At 42.5% G+C, this 22,789-nt stretch overlaps 1 protein-coding gene across 2 annotated transcripts in view; it reads right to left on the bottom strand.

The window, feature by feature from the left end:
* TLCD4 (TLC domain containing 4) overlaps positions 1 to 22,789 on the bottom strand; it is a 135,930-nt gene that overhangs the window by 3,235 nt on the left and 109,906 nt on the right. For both annotated transcript variants that reach the window (XM_082265864.1, XM_082265865.1), the window contains exon 6: positions 6,370 to 6,443. In XM_082265864.1, the coding sequence (XP_082121990.1) occupies positions 6,370 to 6,443 (74 nt within the window). The remainder of the gene's footprint in view (positions 1 to 6,369; positions 6,444 to 22,789) is intronic.

Here is a 22,789-nt window from a genome sequence, read left to right as displayed (position 1 = left end):
CCTTTAAAAGTCTGAGTTGAGAAAAAACGTAGGCTGCAATTGCATACCTCCCCATTTCTTTTATGCACATTTTTTGGCCTTAATAATTTAAGTCATTAAACATCAAAACTTGAGACAGGCTAGAAGCATTTTTATTTTGTGGTAGATTTGTCAGTTTGGAGACAGTAAATTTAAAGATCTTTATGATAAATTACAGCAGAGTGGCTGTGACCTTTGCCAATAAAATGTATTTAGGGAACACTAAAAAAAAGTTCCAAGGTCAATCAATGCCTACGAAGCATTTAATTGATACTGAACAGGCAGGAGGTCAGCATGTACAATCTAAAAATACTTGCTCCAGGCTCTTAAAAGCCACTAGAACAGGCTAGATGCATGATTTGATGTTGGGTCCGTAGACTAAATAGACTATCCACATATAAGGGGCACAGACTGCACAACGAAATAAAGTCTTTAGTAATGTCTGTGGTATTCCCAAATTAACAGCAGCAGCATAAGCAGAACACTCTGCACAGTAAACCTATACAAATTTGCTGATATTTAAAGAGACCTTGTCACCAATTTAAAAATTGCAGGTAAATGCACAGATCAGTACAGCATATAAAATCTGGGGCGTCCCGTCACCTGATGCTCAACCACCACGCCCCTTGAAGCCTGGCTTATACACTACACGTGGGACGGCCCAGATTTTATATGCTGTACTGATGCGATTCTTTTACCTACTGGATGTAAGTGCAACCTTTAATAAATTATACTGCATATCTTTACTGGTTTACACTATGGGTCTCCGTGTCTCTTTCCCCATATATGTGACTCACATGTGCTCGGATCGTGCTTAACCTGACCTGGGAGAGATTTATTGCCCCACTTAGGATCCCACTAAGAGGAGTATACAGATATATATCTCAGCGTATGTGGCCTGACCATTGATTTGGGGGCCGTTTTTTCTGGTAAGCAGCCAATAATGCAGATTTGTCACGGGTGTTTTTCCAGCTATTTTTTCCTTGGGAATTCAACGTCTTCCTCATTTATCATCCACTCTGGGACTTGCATATACACTTTGGACGTTTGGACTTTTTCTACTTTATATGCACATTGATTATTGATCATATTGGCACTTTTTGGTCACTTTATCAGTTTGGAGTTGCGCCAATTATTTTGTGATTTATATATGTGGCAACCACTTTATATCACCTCAATTATTATGTTTCACTTTTTATGTTAGCACTGCACTATTTGTTTTCCCAGAATTTTTGATTTATATAGATCAAGTCTCAGCTTCTTCACATTATCAATTTTTGTTTATATCATTTCACTTAGCGCAGGATCTTCCTGTTTTTCAAATAACCAGTGGCGGCTGGTCAATAAGGGGCGCAAGGGCGCCGCCCCCCCCCCCAAGGCTAGTCACAGTAAAATTAGCATAAAAAAAGTGTACCTTTATTATTGCAGCGGGGCGCCGAACACATTGCTGGCTATGGGAGGGGTGGGGGTTTAGGCATCATGTGCCTCTTTTCTGTTGATGTGATTGGCCGTCCGTTAGAGTGTCCTCGGGGCACAGAACGATGCGCCCCGGACACCCATTCACAATTGCCGTCCTGAGATTGGTCAAGCCTGGACCAATCAGGACGTCCGACGTCATAGGGTCGGTGCTTAGGCCAGGCGTCACAGCCTCTGATCCAGCCTCTCGATGGGTTCAGCGTGAACATGAAGGGGAGAGGAGCTAGAGGAGGCAGTTGCTGCAGACACCACAGATACCACAGATCCTGGATTAGAGAGAACCGTGAGTGTGGCCACCGCCCCCTAGTGAGCCTGGGTAGGAGGAATGACAAGGCGGCTGCATTTAGAAGAATCAAGCCCTACATTTCCTTCTGCATCCTCTGAAAGCCTGTAGGAGGGGGAGGAGGAGAAGCAGGCATTCTGAGGATGTAGAAGGAAAATATAGAGCTTGATTCGTCAAAATGCAGCCGCCTCTACTGCTCCTCTTATCCAGTGTCTTTCTACTGACCCCCCAGTGCTCTCTGACCAGCCCCAGGGCTCTTCAGCTCAACTGCTATCCAACATCCCCCAGTGCTCCCCCCCCCCCAGGGCTCTCCTACACCCCCCAGGGCTCTCCTACACCCCCAGTGCTCTCCTACACCCCCCCAGTGCTCTCCTACACCCCCAGGGCTCTCCTACACCTCCCAGTGCTCCCCTACACCCCCAATGCTCTCCTACACCCCAAGTGCTCTCCTACACCCCCAGGGCTCTGCTACACCCCCCTCAGGGCTCTCCTACATCCCCCAGTGCTCTCCAACACCCCCAGTGCTCTCCAATACCCCCCAGGGCTCTCCTACACCCCCATGGCTCTCCTACACCCACCAGGGCTCTCCTACACCCCCAGTGCTCTCCTACACCCCTCAGGGCTCTCCTACACCCCCAGTGCTCTCCTACATTCCCAGTGCTCTCCTACACCCCCAGTGCTTCCCTACACCCCCAGTGCTTCCCTACACCCCCCAGTGCTTCCCTACACCCCCCAGTGCTCTCCTACACCCCCAGGGCTCTCCTACACCCCCCAGGGCTCTTCTACACCCCTGGGCTCTCCTACACCCCCCATGGCTCTCCAACATCCCACAGGGCTCTCCTACACCCCCCAGTGCTCTCCTACACCCCCAGTGCTCTCCAACATCCCCCAGGGCTCTCCAACACCCCCCAAGTGCTCTCCAACATCCCCCAGGGCTCTCCTACACCCCCAGTGCTCTCCTACACCCCCCAGGGCTCTCCTACAACCCCCAGGGCTCTCCTACACCCCCCAGGGCTCTCCTATACCCCCAGGGCTCTCCTACACCCCCCCAGGGCTCTCCTACACCCCCCAGGGCTTTCCTACACCCTCAGGGCTCTCCTACAACCCCCAGTGCTCTCCAACACCCCCAGTGCTCTCCAATACCCCCCAGGGCTCTCCTACACCCCCATGGCTCTCCTACACCCACCAGGGCTCTCCTACACCCCCAGTGCTCTCCTACACCCCTCAGGGCTCTCCTACACCCCCAGTGCTCTCCTACACTCCCAGTGCTCTCCTACACCCCCAGTGCTTCCCCTACACCCCCAGGGCTCTCCTTCACCCCCCAGGGCTCTCCTACACCCCTGGGCTCTCCTACACCCCCCATGGCTCTCCAACATCCCACAGGGCTCTCCTACACCCCCAGTGCTCTCCAACATCCCCCAGGGCTCTCCTACACCCCAGGGCTCTCCTACACCCCCCAGTGCTCTCCTACACCCCCCCCAGGGCTCTCCTACAACCCCCAGGGCTCTCCTACACCACCCAGTGCTCTCCTATACCCCCAGGGCTCTCCTACACCCCCCAGTGCTCTCCTACACCCCCAGGGCTCTCCTACACCCCCCAGGGCTTTCCTACACCCTCAGGGCTCTCCTACAACCCCCAGTGCTCTCCAACATCCCCCGGTGCTCTTCAACATCCCCCGGTGCTCTTCAATATCCCCCCGGGCTCTCCTACACCCCCCAGGGCTCTCCTACACCCCCCAGGGCTCTCCTACACCCCCCAGTGCTCTCCAACATCCCCCAGTGCTCTCCTACACACCCAGGGCTCTCCTACACACCCAGGGCTCTCCTACACCCCCCAATGCTCTCCTACACCCCCCAATGCTCTCCTACACCCCCCAGTGCTCTCCTACACCCCGCCCAGGGCTCTCCTACAACCCCCAGGGCTCTCCTACACCCCCCAGTGCTCTCCTATACCCCCAGGGCTCTCCTACACCCCCCAGTGCTCTCCTACACCCCCAGGGCTCTCCTACACCCCCCAGGGCTTTCCTACACCCTCAGGGCTCTCCTACAACCCCCAGTGCTCTCCAACATCCCCCGGTGCTCTTCAACATCCCCCGGTGCTCTTCAATATCCCCCAGGGCTCTCCTACACCCCCCAGGGCTCTCCTACACCCCCCAGGGCTCTCCTACACCCCCCAGTGCTCTCCAACATCCCCCGGTGCTCTTCAACATCCCCCGGTGCTCTTCAATATACCCCAGGGCTCTCCTACACCCCCCAGGGCTCTCCTACACCCCCCAGGGCTCTCCTACACCCCCCAGTGCTCTCCAACATCCCCCAGTGCTCTCCTACACACCCAGGGCTCTCCTACACCCCCCATTGCTCTCCTACACCCCCCAGTGCTCTCCTACACCCACAGGGCTCTCCAACATCCCCCAGGGCTCTCCTACACCCCCCAGGGCTCTCTTACACCCCCAGGGCTCTGCTGTAGGGTCTATTGATGCTGGCTACTGGGAGATCTATTATTGTTGTTTGGGTGGTGCTATTGTTGCTGGAGGGGGAGGTATTTTGTGGCAAGTAGTCTATCTTTGCTGTGGGATCTATTGTTGCTTGGGCCTATTGTTCTGGGGGATCTATTGTTGCTTTAGGTGACCTATTGTTGCTTCAAGGCACTGTACCTTGATTACTGAAGGCCCCTTTCACACTTGCGTGACCTTAAAGTCACGCAATTTTTTGCCGTGTTTTTTGCCGCGAAGCAATGCCTATTACATTTTTCTGTTTGCGCCCCCCCCCCCCCCCAAAAAAAAATTTGGAGCACCAGCCGCCACTGTAAATAACATAAATAAAATATGTTAAATGCACATATATTCTTATGGAAAGATTTTTATTGATATGAAGAGGTTAGTGACAGGGTTTATTTTAATACTAAGTCTCTTCTTTTTGAATGTTATACCCAACTCCTTTTTTTTTGCATAAAAATGTCAATTTTTTTTAAAAGCTTAAAGTATAAGGTTATATTTTGGGCAACATTCAGCCAGTCCCCCTTTCTAGGCCTCAACACAACCGGCTGGATGTACCTTCCCCCTTGCAAGTTCATACATACCTTCTCCTGCAACTGTCTGCAACCTGATCAGTAAAAATTTAGAGCTGGGCTGCACAAGACTGCACCCTAATATCCCAGAGAAATGAATGTGATGTACCCATATAGTAGGGGAGAGTCCCATTCAAGTCTATTGGATGTTAATGTGCATGTCAGAAACATGCTGGCCATAGCGCTACTAATGCTACACCACCACGCTCTCACGGCCACTGTTACAACATCGGTGGTCCTTGAGCCAGAGTTGTAGGAGAAGCCTTCCCCCTACACGTCAGTCTCCACCGTCAGGTACGTGACAATGCAGTATTGGAAAAGGAAAGTGCTAGATTTTTAATGGCTGGGCTGCAGACAGCATGGGAGGCCATAGGTGATGGATGATGTAAGTACAGACCTGCGCAAAGGGATGACACCAGTGGATATATTGAGGGGGCAAACCCAACATTTTCCCAAAATATGATCTTGTTCTTTAAGCAATGGTTGGACAAGAAGAAGGGAGGATCTCTTTATAGCTTATTTTATAAAAATAACTTTGTACAGTGCTCAACAGTGCTGTCACATGTGCACTTATACAATCAGCTTACACATTTCTTTTTTTACCTCCTTCTGATGAAGGCCAAACAAGCTCTCTATTCCTATTGAAAAATTGGCAACTGGGGGAAGGATCAAAACAAGACCATCATATTAGACTGCATTGGGACACAAAATAGTTTGTTAGACTTTAGGGATGTTGTCAAAAGATAGCAGGGAGTCTAGGAATAAGTACAGGCCTAGTCAAAGTAAGAAAGCAACATAGATGCTACAACAAAACTGCTGATTTACAATTGAGGCTGTGATTGGCAAACCCCTAACAAATTTGTCTAGGCCAGGTCTAATGTGTATATGAAATCTTATCGAACCTGAAAGCAGTGTTAAATCCAAAACAAAAAAAAATGATTGCAGCTTAACAATAATTCGATGTGGTGACTGCACTAGTTTTCTTTTCTTTTTCCCCTCTGTTTTGGCCTGGTTATCTGGCCAGTAACATGTCTCCTGTATTAGAGTGCCCCCAGTCTGGATGAAAGAGCACAGGGGGCACAGTGGACAGCAGCATTGTCAATCCTGGGGGAAGGGATTGTAAGCTGTATTAGTAGATTTAGATTTACTAACAAATTGAAGCCAAACTCCAGCTAATATTTTACAATCAGTTACAGCAGCATTTTGTTTTCCTTTTGGGATAAAGGTTTTACATGAATAGATAAAATCTGGTCACTGTAAGCACCCCTGTCAGTGTTAAATGGTTTTTCTCAGCCATGTAAAATGCTACATCTGGAGGAGAGCTTGTTCTTTTGAAAAATAACATACTTACCGACCAGATCACCAGATGAAAATAGAAGAAAGAAAGCCTAATAAAGAAAACTAATGCAGTCATCACATCTAAGATTTAGTAAGCTGCATTATAATACATTTTTGCTCTTAGGTTTTAATACTGCTTGAAACAAGAACTATACAGATAACATTATAATTTGAAGTGTTTCACCTACCGTTGATTGACAAAAGGTGTGGAGAATTCAGCTAGGAGTCGGAAATTACCAAAATATGGCAACATTCCTTCACCCTGGAAAGTGAATTGATGGTTGTAAAAAGAATTATTACAAACAAGAAACAGGATAGCACAGAGTTGCTGGACAAATCCCTTTACCTACAAAATAAAATGATCAACATTTTTTCAAGGGGAAAACAACTCAGTAGTTCAGAGTTATCACAATATGAGTATTTCCCTTTTTATTTATTAGGAGTTTTCCACTTTCTGCCAGGAGGTGATACAACCCAGCTTTAAGTTACAGCCAGTGTACAGCACAGACTCAAAAAAGAAAACAATAAGATTGCGTCAGGGTGTATGCAGCTATCCCTTGAACTGTCCAACAAGGGCTTCCAAACAATCTGTATCCAAAACACAAAAGAAAAGGAAGCGCAACCTAGCGCAATAAAACCTTTAATTGAGTAAACATAAGCACACGCAATAGGATCGCACTTACATGGTTGAAAGGTAAAAAATACATCCTGAAAAACTGTCTTCCACAACCACTAGAGAAATGGCAGCCCATCTCTGGTATAGCTTCACCTGAATGTTTAGCAGAAAACACTGATGTGCATTGTAAAATCTTGCCGTCACTGATGGAAAACTGTTACCAATCGATGTCCACGCTTACAGATGATCTAACGAAGGATGGAAACCCAGGGAGGGAGAGACACACGGAGAACACCGGCCCCACTACTACCTGATCCGGCTGCTGTGTCAGAGATGGTGGGCCTTCAGGTTATAGGAAGTCAAAACCAGCGTTATCAGCACTCTAGAGCTCTGATTATAACCACTCCTTCCCACCTTGATCCAAACCTACTCCTCCACAGTAAACAGTGAATGCAATGTTGGACCTCTAGGTTATAAGAGGTCATTATTAGCCTCATCAGCACTCCAGGTCTCTGATTTTATTCATTCCTTTTCACTTGACTTAGGCAGGCTATACAGGGTGCAAATTTCTTTCCTGCAACCACGGGTTGCAGGAAATAAATTTTCACGATTCCTACAAACACAGACAGTGTTGACAGGGGAATCCCTACTGCTAAACCATTGTCTGCTTCTGGCGGGGGCGGGCAGCAGAAGCCGCCCCAGCCAGGAGAAGACAGTGATTATCACTAGCGGCTATAGTGGCCACCTGTGATAATCACAAGAATCTGGCAGGCAAGTTGTACCCAAGTTGATCGAACGACCAACTTGGTACATTCAGCCGGCTATTTAACGGTTTGAATTTCAACCGATTCAGCAGTTCAGCCTAAAACCCACTCCTCCACAGTAAGGGCCCCTTTACAATGGTGTGCTAACATTTTTTCCTTTTGACCATGTGAGTGCATGCCCATTGTGTGTGTTTATGTTTTCTTAATTCAAGGTTTATTGCAATTGGTTGCGCTTTCCTTTCTTTTGTGTAGAGAGATAACATAACTGCATACTTGTTCTGGACCATTATCTGAAAGTTTAGAAAAAATCAGCAATGACAACCAGGCAACTAGCATTTTTAAAAAGGAGAGATCAGAACATAACAGGTTTTATACACACAGGCCTGTACCTAGAGGGCAGCGTTATTCATGAGCAGCATATATTCAAGGGGTTTACAAATTTTGTCCCATTGTCTGGCCACTTATGTGTAAATCCAAAAAGTATGGTAGATGGAGGAGTCAGATGGCCATGTATCTCAGGCAACTTGCCGTTGTTTCTCCTATCTTTTGTTTGATAGTTTCAGCTACTTCGAGTTACTTCCAATACTGTGTTTTTGGTTTTTGGATTTTTGCAGTTACACAACAAAAGAAATGTATTCTACAAATTGGTTCCATTCCTCATACAGTATGTACTAGCATTTGTCAGCATGATGTTTATATATAGCACTGGCAAAGGTAATACCATGTGCATTCCTGTTGTTACAACTGTTTTCTATGTCTTTAGGAGCTCCCAAGTTCCTAGAGGACTAAGAACTGCTAGAAGTTTCTCTGGCACAACATAGATTTAGCTCCAGTAAAGCCAACTTTTTTTTAGCAGATTTTGCTGTAAGCCTCCAAGGTCAAGGCTTATAGAACATTTGGAGGTGCCTATTGGCATACTGCTAGTCACAATCACTCAGCCAAAGGAAGGGTTTTGCACCTCATAAAAGACAATCCCTTTAATAAGTCATTAAACACAATCAGCTTTTAGGCAATGGTAAGCATCTGAAAATATGGAAAAGAATAAGCTAGTTTCATTATTCCAATGCAATTTTTTTATTGCACAAGAAAAATGACAACATTAAAAAATACAAAAATGGTAATAATGTGAACAAAGCCTTACAGGTCCCACTTCTGACTAGATATAAATTTATATAAATAAAACAGAGTAGTGAAATAATCACCTCCATTCTTAAAAAGATATTATCAGACAGTGTAGTGAATTAAAATGACTGCAACCAATGAGTATTACGCATTCTGTTCCTATAGGCTTTTATTTTTGTGCCCAAAAGGAAATTTAATTTGTAATGGTTGCCTGTCTACAATTTCTGTCTGGCACCAAGCAAAATGTAATCATAATTTTATTAGAATTAATAATATTGGCTGACATGATCTGTAAAAATGCCTGTAGCAGTATTAGGGAAGAATTAAAAAAAGAAAATTTCGCTGTTCTGTCTCACAACATCAAATGTTCCAATTAAGTCAAATAGGTGTACATTACTTCCTATTCACTATTGGGTGACACATACTTAATGATGCTGATTAACATAAAAACAAATATTCATTTTAATCATTAAACTACTTAAGTAAATGCTTAAGTAATAATAGGTTGATCAGTGTACTTAAAATTACGTCAGTTTGTCCAGCACACTGTTTTATCCCTTTGTGTACAACAAGTTTATTATACTTCAGATAAAGTTTATTACATTTGAGAAAAAGTTTATTGTCCATTATGGAGATGTCCCATTTACATCCAAAAGTGAACTCCTGCTTTAGATCTACTTGCATAGCTATAAAACTTGGTTTCCCACTTGTTCTTCCTCCCACTTATGTGCTCAGTAAATTGGTAACAGACCAAAGCCCACCATTTGCAGGTGGAGAGTCAAACAATGTTTATTGCTACTGTAAAATAATCCTCCAATTTATGGACTGTGAGCAATAGTTCTTGCTTTAGAAGAACTTTGAAGACCATAAGAAGACCTGGAAAGACCAGCGTCACTAGAGATTTAACATGTTGGAACTGTTGTCCAATAATTTATTTAACTGTGTTATTAAGGCAATCTTAGTTAGGATTTCATAATGAAAGTGCATGCTGGGTGAACGAATGTATTATACCAGCAAGACTTACTTTTCATTGCTGCCTAAGGAAGGAGCCTTGTGCAGGAGTTCACAGGTGGATTAAAGTGAGAAATCACTTATATTATAAGCAGAGAAAAAAGAACACAGCTTGGCCAGTACTATACAAGATATATTTATATATAGGGCTAAAGCTGTACTGGCGCTATGCATGTAAAGCAGTGAACAGAATTCAGTGCAAATGCATGACATGGAAATTGCCCATGCGTATTACCTATTACGAGACTGACCAAATCAGGCCTTCAACAGCCATATACCCAAGTTAAGAATTTTGGAACAAATTTGCATAGTGATCTAAACCTTACTTTAAAAGAACCAGTCTTGAGTAAGAACTTGAATAACCAGACATATTCTAATAAAATTAGCTCCACATAATATCAATTTGATTCTTGAGGTGGGGACAGAGGTCACCTGAAGTGTGACAACTGCTGCCCTGGCAATTCACCTCAGACACCGATTACCAAATTGTGAGCATGCAATTGTCTGGGATTTAAGAGGAATGTTTTCTGATTCATTCTCAGAAGTCTGGAAATTGTACACCAGGGGTGTGCAACCTCTTGAGGAGCGAGGGACACTTAAGTTATTTGGTAACCGGTCACGGGATACAAAGATCTATGGGGTATTACTGCCCTCCAAACCGCAAATGTAAACGAGCCCTTACTGTCCTGAGCCCCCTATAGGGCTGCTTTCACACTGATGCACTGTGGTTTACCAGCACCGTGGGTGCAGGGCAGTGCACCTGAAGATATCCTGCAGGTTAGCTGCATTGAGCCATTACCTTCTATAACATCTTGTGCATTCAGGTATGCATTAAGGTAAAAAAAAGTTTAGAACCACTTTAAATCTCTTTTAATGACTAAAGCTAGACAAATATTGTATTCCATGTTCAGGAAGACATTGGTGGGTTCACATGATCTAGTGACTTTTCTATTTGGAGGACTCATATATCATATCCTTGCTTGGTCTTTTAGCCTTACCTGTGTTTGTAAAAATACAAAGTAAAGTGCCATGCTTCTCTGGAGTTATTTTACATGCTGTAAATAGACTAATAGAAGCATAATCCAGAATAAGGAGTCACAAACAAATAAGTTAGGAGGCTATCCCACTGCCCAAGTCCTCAAGGCAGATAAGAAACTAATGGGTTATTCACTAAAACCAATAGGTTATTCACTTCAGCTGCCCTAAAGGTTACCTTAATTAGATATAACTCAGTGAAAAAAACGTAACCTTTATGGTCATTGCCCTTGAGCAGCAAGTTTGGGAGCATTAGCCTGTAGACTATTACTCATCGCAGTTCCCATGTATCTATACATATCTCTGATCTGGCCAAAAGAGGGCCTATACTATACTAAGTATAACTCAGCAATGTTTTCTGTTCACTGCTGGATGATATAACAAAACAATATTAGATAGATCACACATTACTTTTACTTCTGCTGCTTAATAACCATATACTGTCACATTACTGTAGAGAGCAATATAATAACTTCATTTTTAAAATATCAAAGAAGAAAAAGTAATGATAATATATACTGTATTAAAAAAAAAAAAATTATCTAAATAAGGTTCAATATAAAACATGTTTATCCTGCAAAAGAAGAAATGATCCATTTTGTGTTTTTAATAAAAGTAAACCTTTTGTAAAATAAAAAGGCTGAACTGCACCTCCGGTCAGCTTTTCTATTCAGTGTTCTGGTGTCCTAAATTCCTGTATCTGGTCAGTGGCATGCAAATATGAACCCTGCATTCATGGTCAAGAGCCTGGCCTTACCCCAACTACTAGCCCCCACTACTATAAAACAAAGACAATCAGCGCAATATCCCTCTATATACTCTCCACTTACGAGATTTTTGCTGACACAATAAGTGCCAATTCACACTACCGCGACTTGTCAGGCGACTGGTCAGCCTGACAAGTCGCGGTCCATGCAGTGCTACGGGAACCAACTCAAGTCGCTCCGACTTAGAATATAGTTCCTGTACTACTTCGGGGCGACATCGGAGCGACTTGCATTGACATTCATTATATGAAGTCCGTGCAAGTCGCGCCGAAGTCGCGGTGCATGCGACTTCACAGGTCGCCCTTGAAGTCGTGCCACGGTAGTGTGAACCGGCAGTAAAGTGAATTCACAACACTTCCAAGTATTATATAAAGAAAACTATACAGTGTAGCGCAACCACTAATGAATCTGTGAATCAAATCTCACAGACAATTATAATATAATAAAAATGATATAATTGTGACGTGACAATGCAAATAAAATAAAATAATAATAAAAGTCAGTTTAGAAAATTAAATAATCCACCACCCAATGACAATTCTTGCAATGTTCAGCGTCTGCCATCACTCGTGCTCCACTAGCTGCTCACCTCATTTTCATGACCCCTGCATTACCAGTCAGGTCACAACAAGCAGTGGTTCCCTTCAAGAGACTCAATGCTAGGAATATGGCATTCTAAATCCTCCAAATCTCCTCTAGCTCAGTGTTAACTTCCAAGTAAGCCGATGAACATATAGAGATGGAAAAAAAATAAGCCAAACTAAGGCTCTCTGTATCAAATATTTATTGGACTAAAAATCATAGAAATCTAATCACAGTAAAAACCACTTAAAGAGGAAGTAAACTCAGCTAAAAAAAATGAGAAAAAAAAAATAAAACATGTCTTTGATAACGCTCAAGTGGGAGGGCGAAACGAATCAATGCATTTCCAGCGCGGCAGAGTTATTGACGTCACTTCCTAGTAGCCGTGGAATGCACATGCGAGCGTTCCCAGAACTAACCAGTGTGAGTCAGCGGCAGTATCTTTTCCTATACGATTTACCATCATCTACTTTTGGAAGTACGTTTTTATTTAATAAATCTCTGCATCTTACTGGCTTTACTATGTGGTCCATTCATTCCTTTTTTAGCACAACAGCAATATTGGCTTAAAGGGGCCACAATTATAGAGCTTCAGCCTGGAATTATCAGACTCCCAGCTGAGGAATTGTTGGTTCTATAGCCCAGAATATCAGTATCAAGTGGTTACAGGATCATGGAGCCAGCCTGGAGGTGATCGCTTTATATTCACAACAGTTTCAAGTCCAATTTGACCCTAATTGGAGGGTCCACCATTTCTGGTGAGTGAGGTTCTGGAGGGGGTTCCTGGACACCTTGCACTGGATATTGGAGCACCTTAGCACAGAAGTACATTTTGTTTATAAGCACCACCAGCACTTTCTCTGCACATATATGGAATTGTTTTTTGCACGTTTTATTGGACTTTTATAGTACTAACAATATTTTTGTATTATATCACCATGAGTGCACTTTATTGTTTGGACCAATTAATCATTATTTATATATTTTATTTATATATTATATTTTCTTTATTAACCTATAAGAGAGTTATCACTTCTTTGCAAGCGCTGTTTTTTGTCCACTGATTTATCCAAGGTTTGCACTTGGTGAACAGGAGCTGCAGCACTTTTTTAGGTTTTTCACTTAGCGCGGGTTTAATTATTTTTATCACCATGTATCGCATACTAGCTCATTATGAAGTACTTACCTTAAAATAAAGCCCCCGCAGTGCCGCCCGCTCAGCGACTGGACGGCCGACATGGTTTGCTTCCTGGTTCGCATCCTCCGGCCATCCGATTGGCCGGAGGCGTGATTACATCACTCCCGCACATGCGCGCGGGAACCGCCGTTCACAGCACAGGGCTCTGAAGGAACAGCACGGGTGGCAATGACGTCATCGGCTGCATGCACTGTAAATATCTCCTAAACAGTGCATGTTTCAGAGATATTTATAGCATATATTAAGGCTTACCTACAGTATAGGTAAAAGTCTTTAAAGTGGGTTTACAACTAGCTAGCTGTTTCTCGCACGTATCAAACATCAATCACAGATAGAGATGGCCACGAGATGACTCACGTCCCCTATGTAAGTCATCTTGTGACCATCTTTATCTGTGATTGATGTTTGATACATGCATCAAACAACTAGCGTGGCTTTAAGCGATTGTAAAGTCTAGAATGAAAAAAAAAAAAAACACATTAGACTTACCTGCTCTGTTGCAGTTGGTTTTGCATAGAGCAGCCCAGATTTTCCTCTTCTCAGGTCCCTCTTCTGTGCTCCTGGTCCCTCCCTCCTGTTCAGTGCCCCCATTGCAAGCAGCTTGCTATGGGGGCACACAAGCCGAGTCACAACTCCCTGTGTTTTTTCAGATAGGGAGCCCTCTCTCCCTTGATTGCACTGGTTAGCGCCGCTGCTGTGTCTCAGCCAATCAGGAGAGAGCATCTCGGATGGCTAAGACACTCGTTGATATCGATGGACAAAGAGGGACCTTAGGTAAGTGTTGGGGGGGGGCTGGTGCACACAGAAGGTTTTTAATCTTAATATATAGAATGCATTAAGATAAAAAAAAACTTTTGACTTTACAACTCCTTTAAGTGCTTTTTACTGTGAGTAGATTCCTATGATTTTTAGTCCAATAAAATATTTGATACAGAGAGCCTTAGATTGGCTTATTTTATTCCCATCCCTATATGTTTATTGGCTTACTTGGAAGTTAACACTGAGCTAGAGGGGGTTTGGAAGATTGAGAACACCATATTCCCACCATTGAGTCCCTTAAAGGGAACCACTGCTTGTTGTGACCTGACTGGTAATGCAAGGATCATGACAATGAGGTGAGCAGCTGGTGGAGCACGAGTGATGGCAGACGCTGAACATTGCAAGAATTGTCACTGGGTGGTGGATTATTTATTTTCTAAACTGACTTTTATTATTATTTAATTTCGTTTGCATTGTCACTTCACAATTATATCATCTTTATTAGATTATATTTGTTTATTATATGGAGATTGATGCAATTTTTTTTGCTTACTAGCACACTGTTTATGTTTATTATATTGTGGGATTTGATGAACAGATTCATTAGAGGTTGCGCTACACTGTAAAGTTTTCTTTATATACAGTGCCTTGCGAAAGTATTCGGCCCCCTTGCACTTTTCGACCTTTTGCCACATTTCAGGCTTCAAACATAAAGATATAAAACTGTAATTTTTTGTGAAGAATCAACAAGTGGGACACAATCATGAAGTGGAACGAAATGTATTGATATTTCAAACTTTTTTAACAAATAAAAAAACTGAAAAATTGGGCGTGCAAAATTATTCAGCCCCCTTAAGTTAATACTTTGTAGCGCCAGCTTTTGCTGCGATTACAGCTGTAAGTCGCTTGGGGTATGTCTCTATCAGTTTTGCACATCGAGAGACTGAAATTTTTGCCCATTCCTCCTTGCAAAACAGCTCGAGCTCAGTGAGGTTGGATGGAGAGCATTCTTGAACAGCAGTTTTCAGTTCTTTCCACAGATTCTCGATTGGATTCAGGTCTGGACTTTGACTTGGCCATTCTAACACCTGGATATGTTTATTTTTGAACCATTCCATTGTAGATTTTGCTTTACGTTTTGGATCATTGTCTTGTTGGAAGACAAATCTCCGTACCGGTCTCAGGTCTTTTGCAGACTCCATCAGGTTTTCTTCCAGAATGGTCCTGTATTTGGCTCCATCCATCTTCCCATCAATTTTAACCATATTCCCTGTCCCTGCTGAAGAAAAGCAGGCCCAAACCATGATGCTGCCACCACCATGTTTGACAGTGGGGATGGTGTGTTCAGGGTGATGAGCTGTGTTGCTTTTACGCCAAACATAACGTTTTGCATTGTTGCCAAAAAGTTCAATTTTGGTTTCATCTGACCAGAGCACCTTCTTCCACATATTTGGTGTGTCTCCCAGGTGGCTTGTGGCAAACTTTAAACTACACTTTTTATGGATATCTTTAAGAAATTGATTTTTCCTTGCCACTCTTCCATAAAAGGCCAGATTTGTGCAGTATACGACTGATTGTTGTCCTATGGACAGAGTCTCCCACCTCAGCTGTAGATCTCTGCAGTTCATCCAGAGTGATCATGGGCCTCTTGGCTGCATCTCTGATCAGTCTTCTCCTTGTATGAGCTGAAAGTTTAGAGGGACGGCCAGGTCTTGGTAGATTTGCAGTGGTCTGATACTCCTTCTATTTCAATATTATCGCTTGCACAGTGCTCTTTGGGATGTTTAAAGCTTGGGAAATCTTTTTGTATCCAAATCCGGCTTTAAACTTCTCCACAACAGTATCTCGGACCTGCCTGGTGTGTTCCTTGTTCTTCATGATGCTCTCTGCGCTTTACAGTTTTTTCTGATTGCTTAAGCACATTTTTTGTAACTATTGGCTATTTTTGCAAAACTCTACACACAAATAAGAAAACCTTTCACCCAATTATCAAAACATTGTAGTTCTCTTGCAAAAGCGAACACAGCTAGATTAACTCTTCACACCTTCGTAAAAATTGTGTTTTCGTATCAACTACACACTGATGGTATGAATACAAAACACATCTGGCTTTTGCTTTCTCTGTGTACAGATGTCAATTAGAGGTCATACTTTTGTCATAGTGTCATGTAAACATACAAGGATCCAAACTTCTTTCCCCTCCTCGTCCTCTTCTTGCTCCTCCTTGTCCTCTTCCTCTAACTTCCTCTAACCCTCTTGCTTCTTCAACTCCACGTCCTCTTCCTCCAACTTCTTCACCTCCACAACCTCTCCCTCGGCCTCCTCTTACTGCTCCTTCCATTGTACTCCACACAGACAGCTTACCTGTGGCTTGAAAGTGTGCCAGACAGTTGGCAAAATAGTGTTAATGATAGCCATACATGTGTATAATTTTGCTAGGAGTGTGTTGGAAATTTGGTAATTGAGTGTAAGCAGTGAGTTGTGTTTACAGTTCTGCAAAAAGAGTGTTGTGCAATGAATTGTGCCTACAGTTTTGCAAAGTGTGTGTTACAAAATTGCAAACTGAGTGCAAAGCAGTGTTTGTGCTTTTAGTTTTGCAAACTCAGTGAGTGGTTTTGCTATACGTATTAATAGTTTTAGAAATTGTGCTACAAGAATTACGATTAGCTCTTAAGCATTCAGAAAAAACTGTAAATGGACCTCTGAGACTATCACAGTGCAGGTGCATTTATACGGAGACTTGATTACACACAGGTGGATTCGATTTATCATCATTAGTCATTTAGGTTAACATTGGATCATTCAGAGATCCTCACTGAACTTCTGGAGAGAGTTTGCTGCACTGAAAGTAAAGGGGCTGAATAATTTTGCACACCCAATTTTTCAGTTTTTTATTTGTTAACAATGTTTGAAATATCCAATAAATTTCGTTCCACTTCATGATTGTGTCCCACTTGTTGTTGATTCTTCACAAAAAATTACAGTTTATATCTTTATGTTTGAAGCCTGAAATGTGGCAAAAGGTCAAAAAGTTCAAGGGGGCCGAGTACTTTCGAAAGGCACTGTACTAACCCCAACTACTGCCCAGTAAAGCTGTCCATCACACCAATGGTTTAATAGTAAATAATATTACAATCCTGCGCTACCTATATATTCCCTTCTGACTGATAAATAATATGTGAATAGTAATTATGAGTGCCCTTAGACAATTTGTGTTCCCACAATATATAAGCTCGCACCCCTAAGGAAGTCACGTGACAGTGACGACACGCGTAAGGCGGACCCAGGTGATGTATTTGCTGAAACCAGAAGTAATGTGGGAGCTGCGGCCCCACTATCTTCTGTGTTAGAAGTGCATTGCTTTTTAGTTTAAGTGCAAATTTATATTTTAACCACTTCTGGACCGGAGGGTTTTACCCCTAATGACCAGGCCATTTTTTGCGATACGGCACTGCGTTATTTTAACTGACAATTGCAAAGTCGTGCGATGCTGTACTCAAATAAAATTTGTGTCCTTTTTTCCCACACATAGATCACTTCTGCAGTTTTTATTTTTTGCGCTATAAACAAAAAAGGGCAACAATTTTTGAAAAAAAAAAAAAAAAACAATATTTTTTTCTTTCTGCTATAAAACACAGCAAATTAAAAAATGTAAAAACATCAAATTTTTTCATCAATTTAGGCCAATATGTATTCTGTCACATATTTTTGGTAAAAAAATTTCCAATAAGTGTATATTAATTAGTTTGCGAAAAAGTTACAGCGTCTACAAACAATGTGATATTTTTATGGAATTTTTATTTATTTATTTTTTTACCTGGTAATGGCGGTGATCGGCGATTTTTAGTGGGACTGTGACATTGCGGTGGACAAATCAAACATTTAACTGACACTTTTTGGAGACCAGTGTCACTAATACAGTGCTAAAAAAACTGCACTGTCACTGCACTAATGACACTGGCAGGGAAGGGGTTAACATCAGGGCTGATCAAAGGGTTAAATGTGTCCCTAGGGGGTGCTAACTGTGGGTGGTTTGCACTGATTGGAGAAGACAGAGATCCAGGTTCCTGCTTAGCAGGAATACATGATCTCCATCTTGTCCACTTGCAGAACGGCAATCTGCCTTGTTTACAAAGGCAGACCGCCATTCTGCCTCTTCTGGGGTTGATCGTGGGTGGCTGGTGGACATCGGGTCCACTGGACCCACTGATTGACATCCCCGCTAGTGAATCACCACGCGATGGTGTCATCTATTGGCTATTGAACAAAACATTGTTTCGCGCAGTAGAGCCACAGTGCCGCAGTAAGTACACGGCGGCCAGTCGGCAAGTAGTTAACAAAAAGGCGTTTAACCTCTTAAGCCCCGGAAGATTTTACCCCCTTCCTGACCAGGGGGTATTTTGCGATTCGGCACTGCGTGACTTTAACGGACAATTGCGCGGTCGTGCGACGCTGTACCTAAACGAATTTGACGTCCTTTTTTTCCCACAAACAGAGCTTTCTTTTGGTGGTATTTGATCACCTGTGCGATTTTTTGATCACGCGCTATAAACAAAAAAAGAGCGTCAATTTTGCAAAAATAACAATATTTTTCACATTTTTTTATATGAAATTCCCAAAAAAATAAAGTAAAAATCAAAATTTTTTAACATTTTCGGCCAATTTGTTTTATGCTACATATGTTTGGTAAAAAAAAAATCGCAAAAAGCGTATTTTGATTGGTTTGCGCAAAAGTTATCGCGTTTACTAACAAAGGGAAAGATTTTTGTCATTTTTGTTGTTTTTTTTTTAACGCGTAATGGCGGCGATCTGCGATTTTTTTGCGGTACTGCGACATTGCGGCGGACAGATCGGACCCTTGACTGATATTTTTGACACTTTTGGGGTTACCAGTGACATTTCTACAGTAATCAGTGCTATATATATGCACTGTTACTGTAAAAATACACTGACAGTGAAGGGGTTAACTTTATTTGAGAGGGAGGGGCTGTGTGTGTCCCTAGGGGCGTGATTCTAACTGTGATTGGCTGTGGCTTGAGGTGTAGTTACACTGATCTACGGTTCTACATAGTAGAACCGTATGATCAGTGTCTCTACACAGGGAGAACTGACAGGCAGCTTGTTTACACAAGCTGCCTGCCTTTCTCCCTCTCCCCCGACGATCGCAGAGTGACCGGCGGACATCGGGTCCGCTGGTCACACGCGCGGGGGGGTGCGTGACCATGCGGGAGCGCGCCCCCGGAGGCGCGCGCTCGCTCCCCAGACCCTCCCAGGCTAGTGACGTACCGATACGTCACTCTGCCTGTGAGGGGCTGACCGCCGCAGTATATAGTCGTGCGGCGGTCGGCAAGTGGTTAATATAGTACAATATATGGGACCCCTGTGTTGTGTGAGCTTGGTTGCAGGGGGAAACCACAATCTCTTAAAGGACCATATACCTAATAAAGTGGTAGTAGTCTACACCGTCCTAAGTGTCCATAGGAGGAAAAGTGTGGAGAGACACTTTAGTGGAGGGGAGTACAGTTCCAGAGAGGGGAATAGGTGCTTGACCTAAAATATAGTCAGGTTTAAATCTAGAGGTGAGCATATGAGTGTATTGGTGGTGGGAGTAACTGCACATTATGTCTATTAAATATTAACTGAGAGGTGGATCTATGGAGGACTGGGGGACATGTTTTAAGGGTGAACAATAATAGAGACTGGAATATTCATGTTTATTGATATTGGACATTTTCTATATTAGTCATAGCACTGTTTTGATGGTTATATTTATTTGGTTTTTATCTTTTATTGTATCTCATAACAGACTTTTTTTTATGATGTTGCACATTTATGAAAGTTGTGGGGCAGGCGCAGCAAAACTTAAAGCACTTTTAATGGTTCAAAAGTGAGACTTGGAAGGAAGGGCTGGGTCCAGACTCTGAGCTACTGATGTCGGGTCGATATTTGCATACCAGAAACCACATACTAGAATTTAACCTTCTGTGGTGCTGCCTAGGAAAGATATCTCAACATGAAAGCATGGGAAGAAACATGATGCCAGGTACTTTTTATCGCTTCAGGTTTCCTTTAATATCTGTGAAAAGAGCAATGGTGTGCAGTGACCCAGGACAACCCATCAGAAATTACCTTTCTGCAGCTGTCAGTGTGTGGACTATTGAAGAAGTATTTCTGAGAGGCTGAAAAGGAATATTGCAATCCATTGCTCCCACTGTCCTGTTTGGGAACCTCAATTTGCTCAATGTCAGAGACCACTGGCACAGCCTACCCAATGGTTTTAAAACAGTATGAAAAATGACAAACAAATCACACTCATCTAAGAAATTGTGGAAAACTAAGAAATGTGAACAATAAACACCAGGGAAAAAGGAACAAAGAATGATAAAAAATGAAGACATTGCTGAGAAACAAATGATCTGGCCCAGACAGATTATCAATGAGTTTTGAACGTGAACTATATTACCCACAACAACTAGTCAGAGTCTCCATTTCCCTTCACTATACTGTGAATAAAAGGACAAGTTTAAGTGGTTTCTGTGAGCAATAATTCTTGTTTTAAACCCTTTCATAGAGGGGGGCCTACAATGATTTGTGTGTGAAAAGTAGGGGAAAGCAAAGGTTAATGTGTTCCTACTGTGCCCATGTGCTTGCTTTTATTTTCCAACCTGTACTGTTACCATAAATGCTGATTGGTTGCTGTTGGCCACTTCTTCACTTACCTGTCCATCAGCCCTTTAACATTAACCCCAATGTATTTTAACAATGGGTAAAATGTATGTGATAAACACAAAATGGAGATGAAGATTTTGTCAGCATCCCTTGTTCTGTATGGCTAAAGAGAATGACCCCCAGCTGTATCTAAGTTGAGACCCTAACAATGCTTACCAAGGTGGTTCTGTAATGAGAATGCAGTGTGGCTGATTACCTAACAGGAATCAAGTGGCCTCTTTCTTCTAAGAGGCTACACTAGCAAGACATACTTACAGCTTTAGCAGCGCACATAAACCTACAAGGCAAGAGGTGACTTCAACGCAACATATACCAACATCTTTATACCAGTACCCTTACATACTGGAAAATCCATATTCTCAAGCACTGGGACAGCTTGGCTTATACTATTAGTAGTACACACAGACAAGTCAGTAACTGGCTTAATATATGTTTGTGGAAGCTGAGAACATGAAACAGAATTAATAATACCCATCTGTTATGTTTAGTATTGAGTACAGAGAGTGAGAACATTAGTTGGGTTAACACAATACCATGCTTTCAGATCACCATCTAATGTGATAGATTATGCCCTGGCAATACATGTGATGTGCCTTCAAAAAGCTGCCTTTCCCATATAACGATACAAAGAATATGAGATGTTTCTATGCATATTTGTTTCTTTGCTGTCTGTTCCCATTGGAGAGCTTTTCCATCATTCCCTTTCTGGGAGACACACCAGTAAGTAAGAGAATATCTCCCTTATGTAAAGGAAATCCTTTCTTGGACAGTTGTCATCAGAACAAGCCTTCTTATTGAAAGATTTCCCTTCTTAATCATAAACTGATAGTTATGTTCTAGTGACAACTCAAAGTTTTGGATTTGCCCACACTTTTAGTCCTGTTGACAACGATCATCAGGACAAGTAGAAAGGGTAAATACAGTATACCCAGCGAGGAGGACACAGACAGCAAAAAAAATAAAAAATGTGATTCTATCAAAAATAAGAATAAATTACATTCTGACTTTAGATATACATTGATTGTTATAGTTTCCTCCTACAATCTCAAGTTACTCCTACTGAAGGAAAAATATATTTTATTTTACTTTTCATAGACATCTGCACTCTGTATGTTGCTCATCATTTTATGTTATTTAAGCTCTATTGTCGTTATCTGGTCAATTAAATTTCCAAAAAGAAAATATGAAAACCTATTAGATAATACCTTCCATACCATAATAGCACTTTGGTGAATGGCAGCAGGACCCCCATGCCTTTAATACTTACATTAGTGGTTAGGTGGGACTACAACCAGTGACATCCAGAGGCTTTGCATTTTATTTTCCTCTGCAATACTAAATTTATCCAGCAAGTAAATGTCCACCTTCAGGTCCCTTTTTTTGGAAATCCCAAGAGTTACAAGTAGCCCTGTGCTAACAGGGAATTTCCTAGGCAATAGACATACCCTAAGTAAATGGTCAGATGTGCATGCACAAACCAACTGTCTCACATTGCCTTTCCAAGATCATAGGCTCTATAGAACTATATATTGTAGACTATACCTTCTGGGTATGGTGGAGCATGCCTCACCCCCCTATCTCATATTTGATAAGAATGGATAAGAATTAGGGTGATCCTGTTGCATTGCCCAGTATGGAAAAAAACACAAGTTCAATGTAAATGAGTTATGTTTACTGTAACCTATAGCAGGTATCTACTGCAAGAGATTAAATTGATCTGTTTCTCGAAAGTTTCCTAGCACAACAACAGTGTATGTCTTTACTCCCTCTGAACCCCTGGGCTCTGTGTTTATCAAGATTCCCGTTACCATGTGGGTATCACGCGGATTCTGGAAAGTTCCTCTGTAAAAATGTTGCTTCCACAATTAGCTTTCCAACAGGCTCCTTATCAAAGTTTTTTCTGAGTAACATATTAACATTCCTAGAAAACTCTGACCTACACTTATAAACAGCAATAACTATGTTTAGAAGATAACTTGGTAACTATTCATAACATTTCTGATATTGTCTGCAAGAATCCTTTAA

Source organism: Pelophylax lessonae (genome assembly GCF_965119305.1).
Source record: "Pelophylax lessonae genome assembly, chromosome: 8".
Classification (NCBI taxonomy): Eukaryota; Metazoa; Chordata; class Amphibia; order Anura; family Ranidae; genus Pelophylax; species Pelophylax lessonae.
This window is presented reverse-complemented; position numbering and strand designations above follow the sequence as displayed.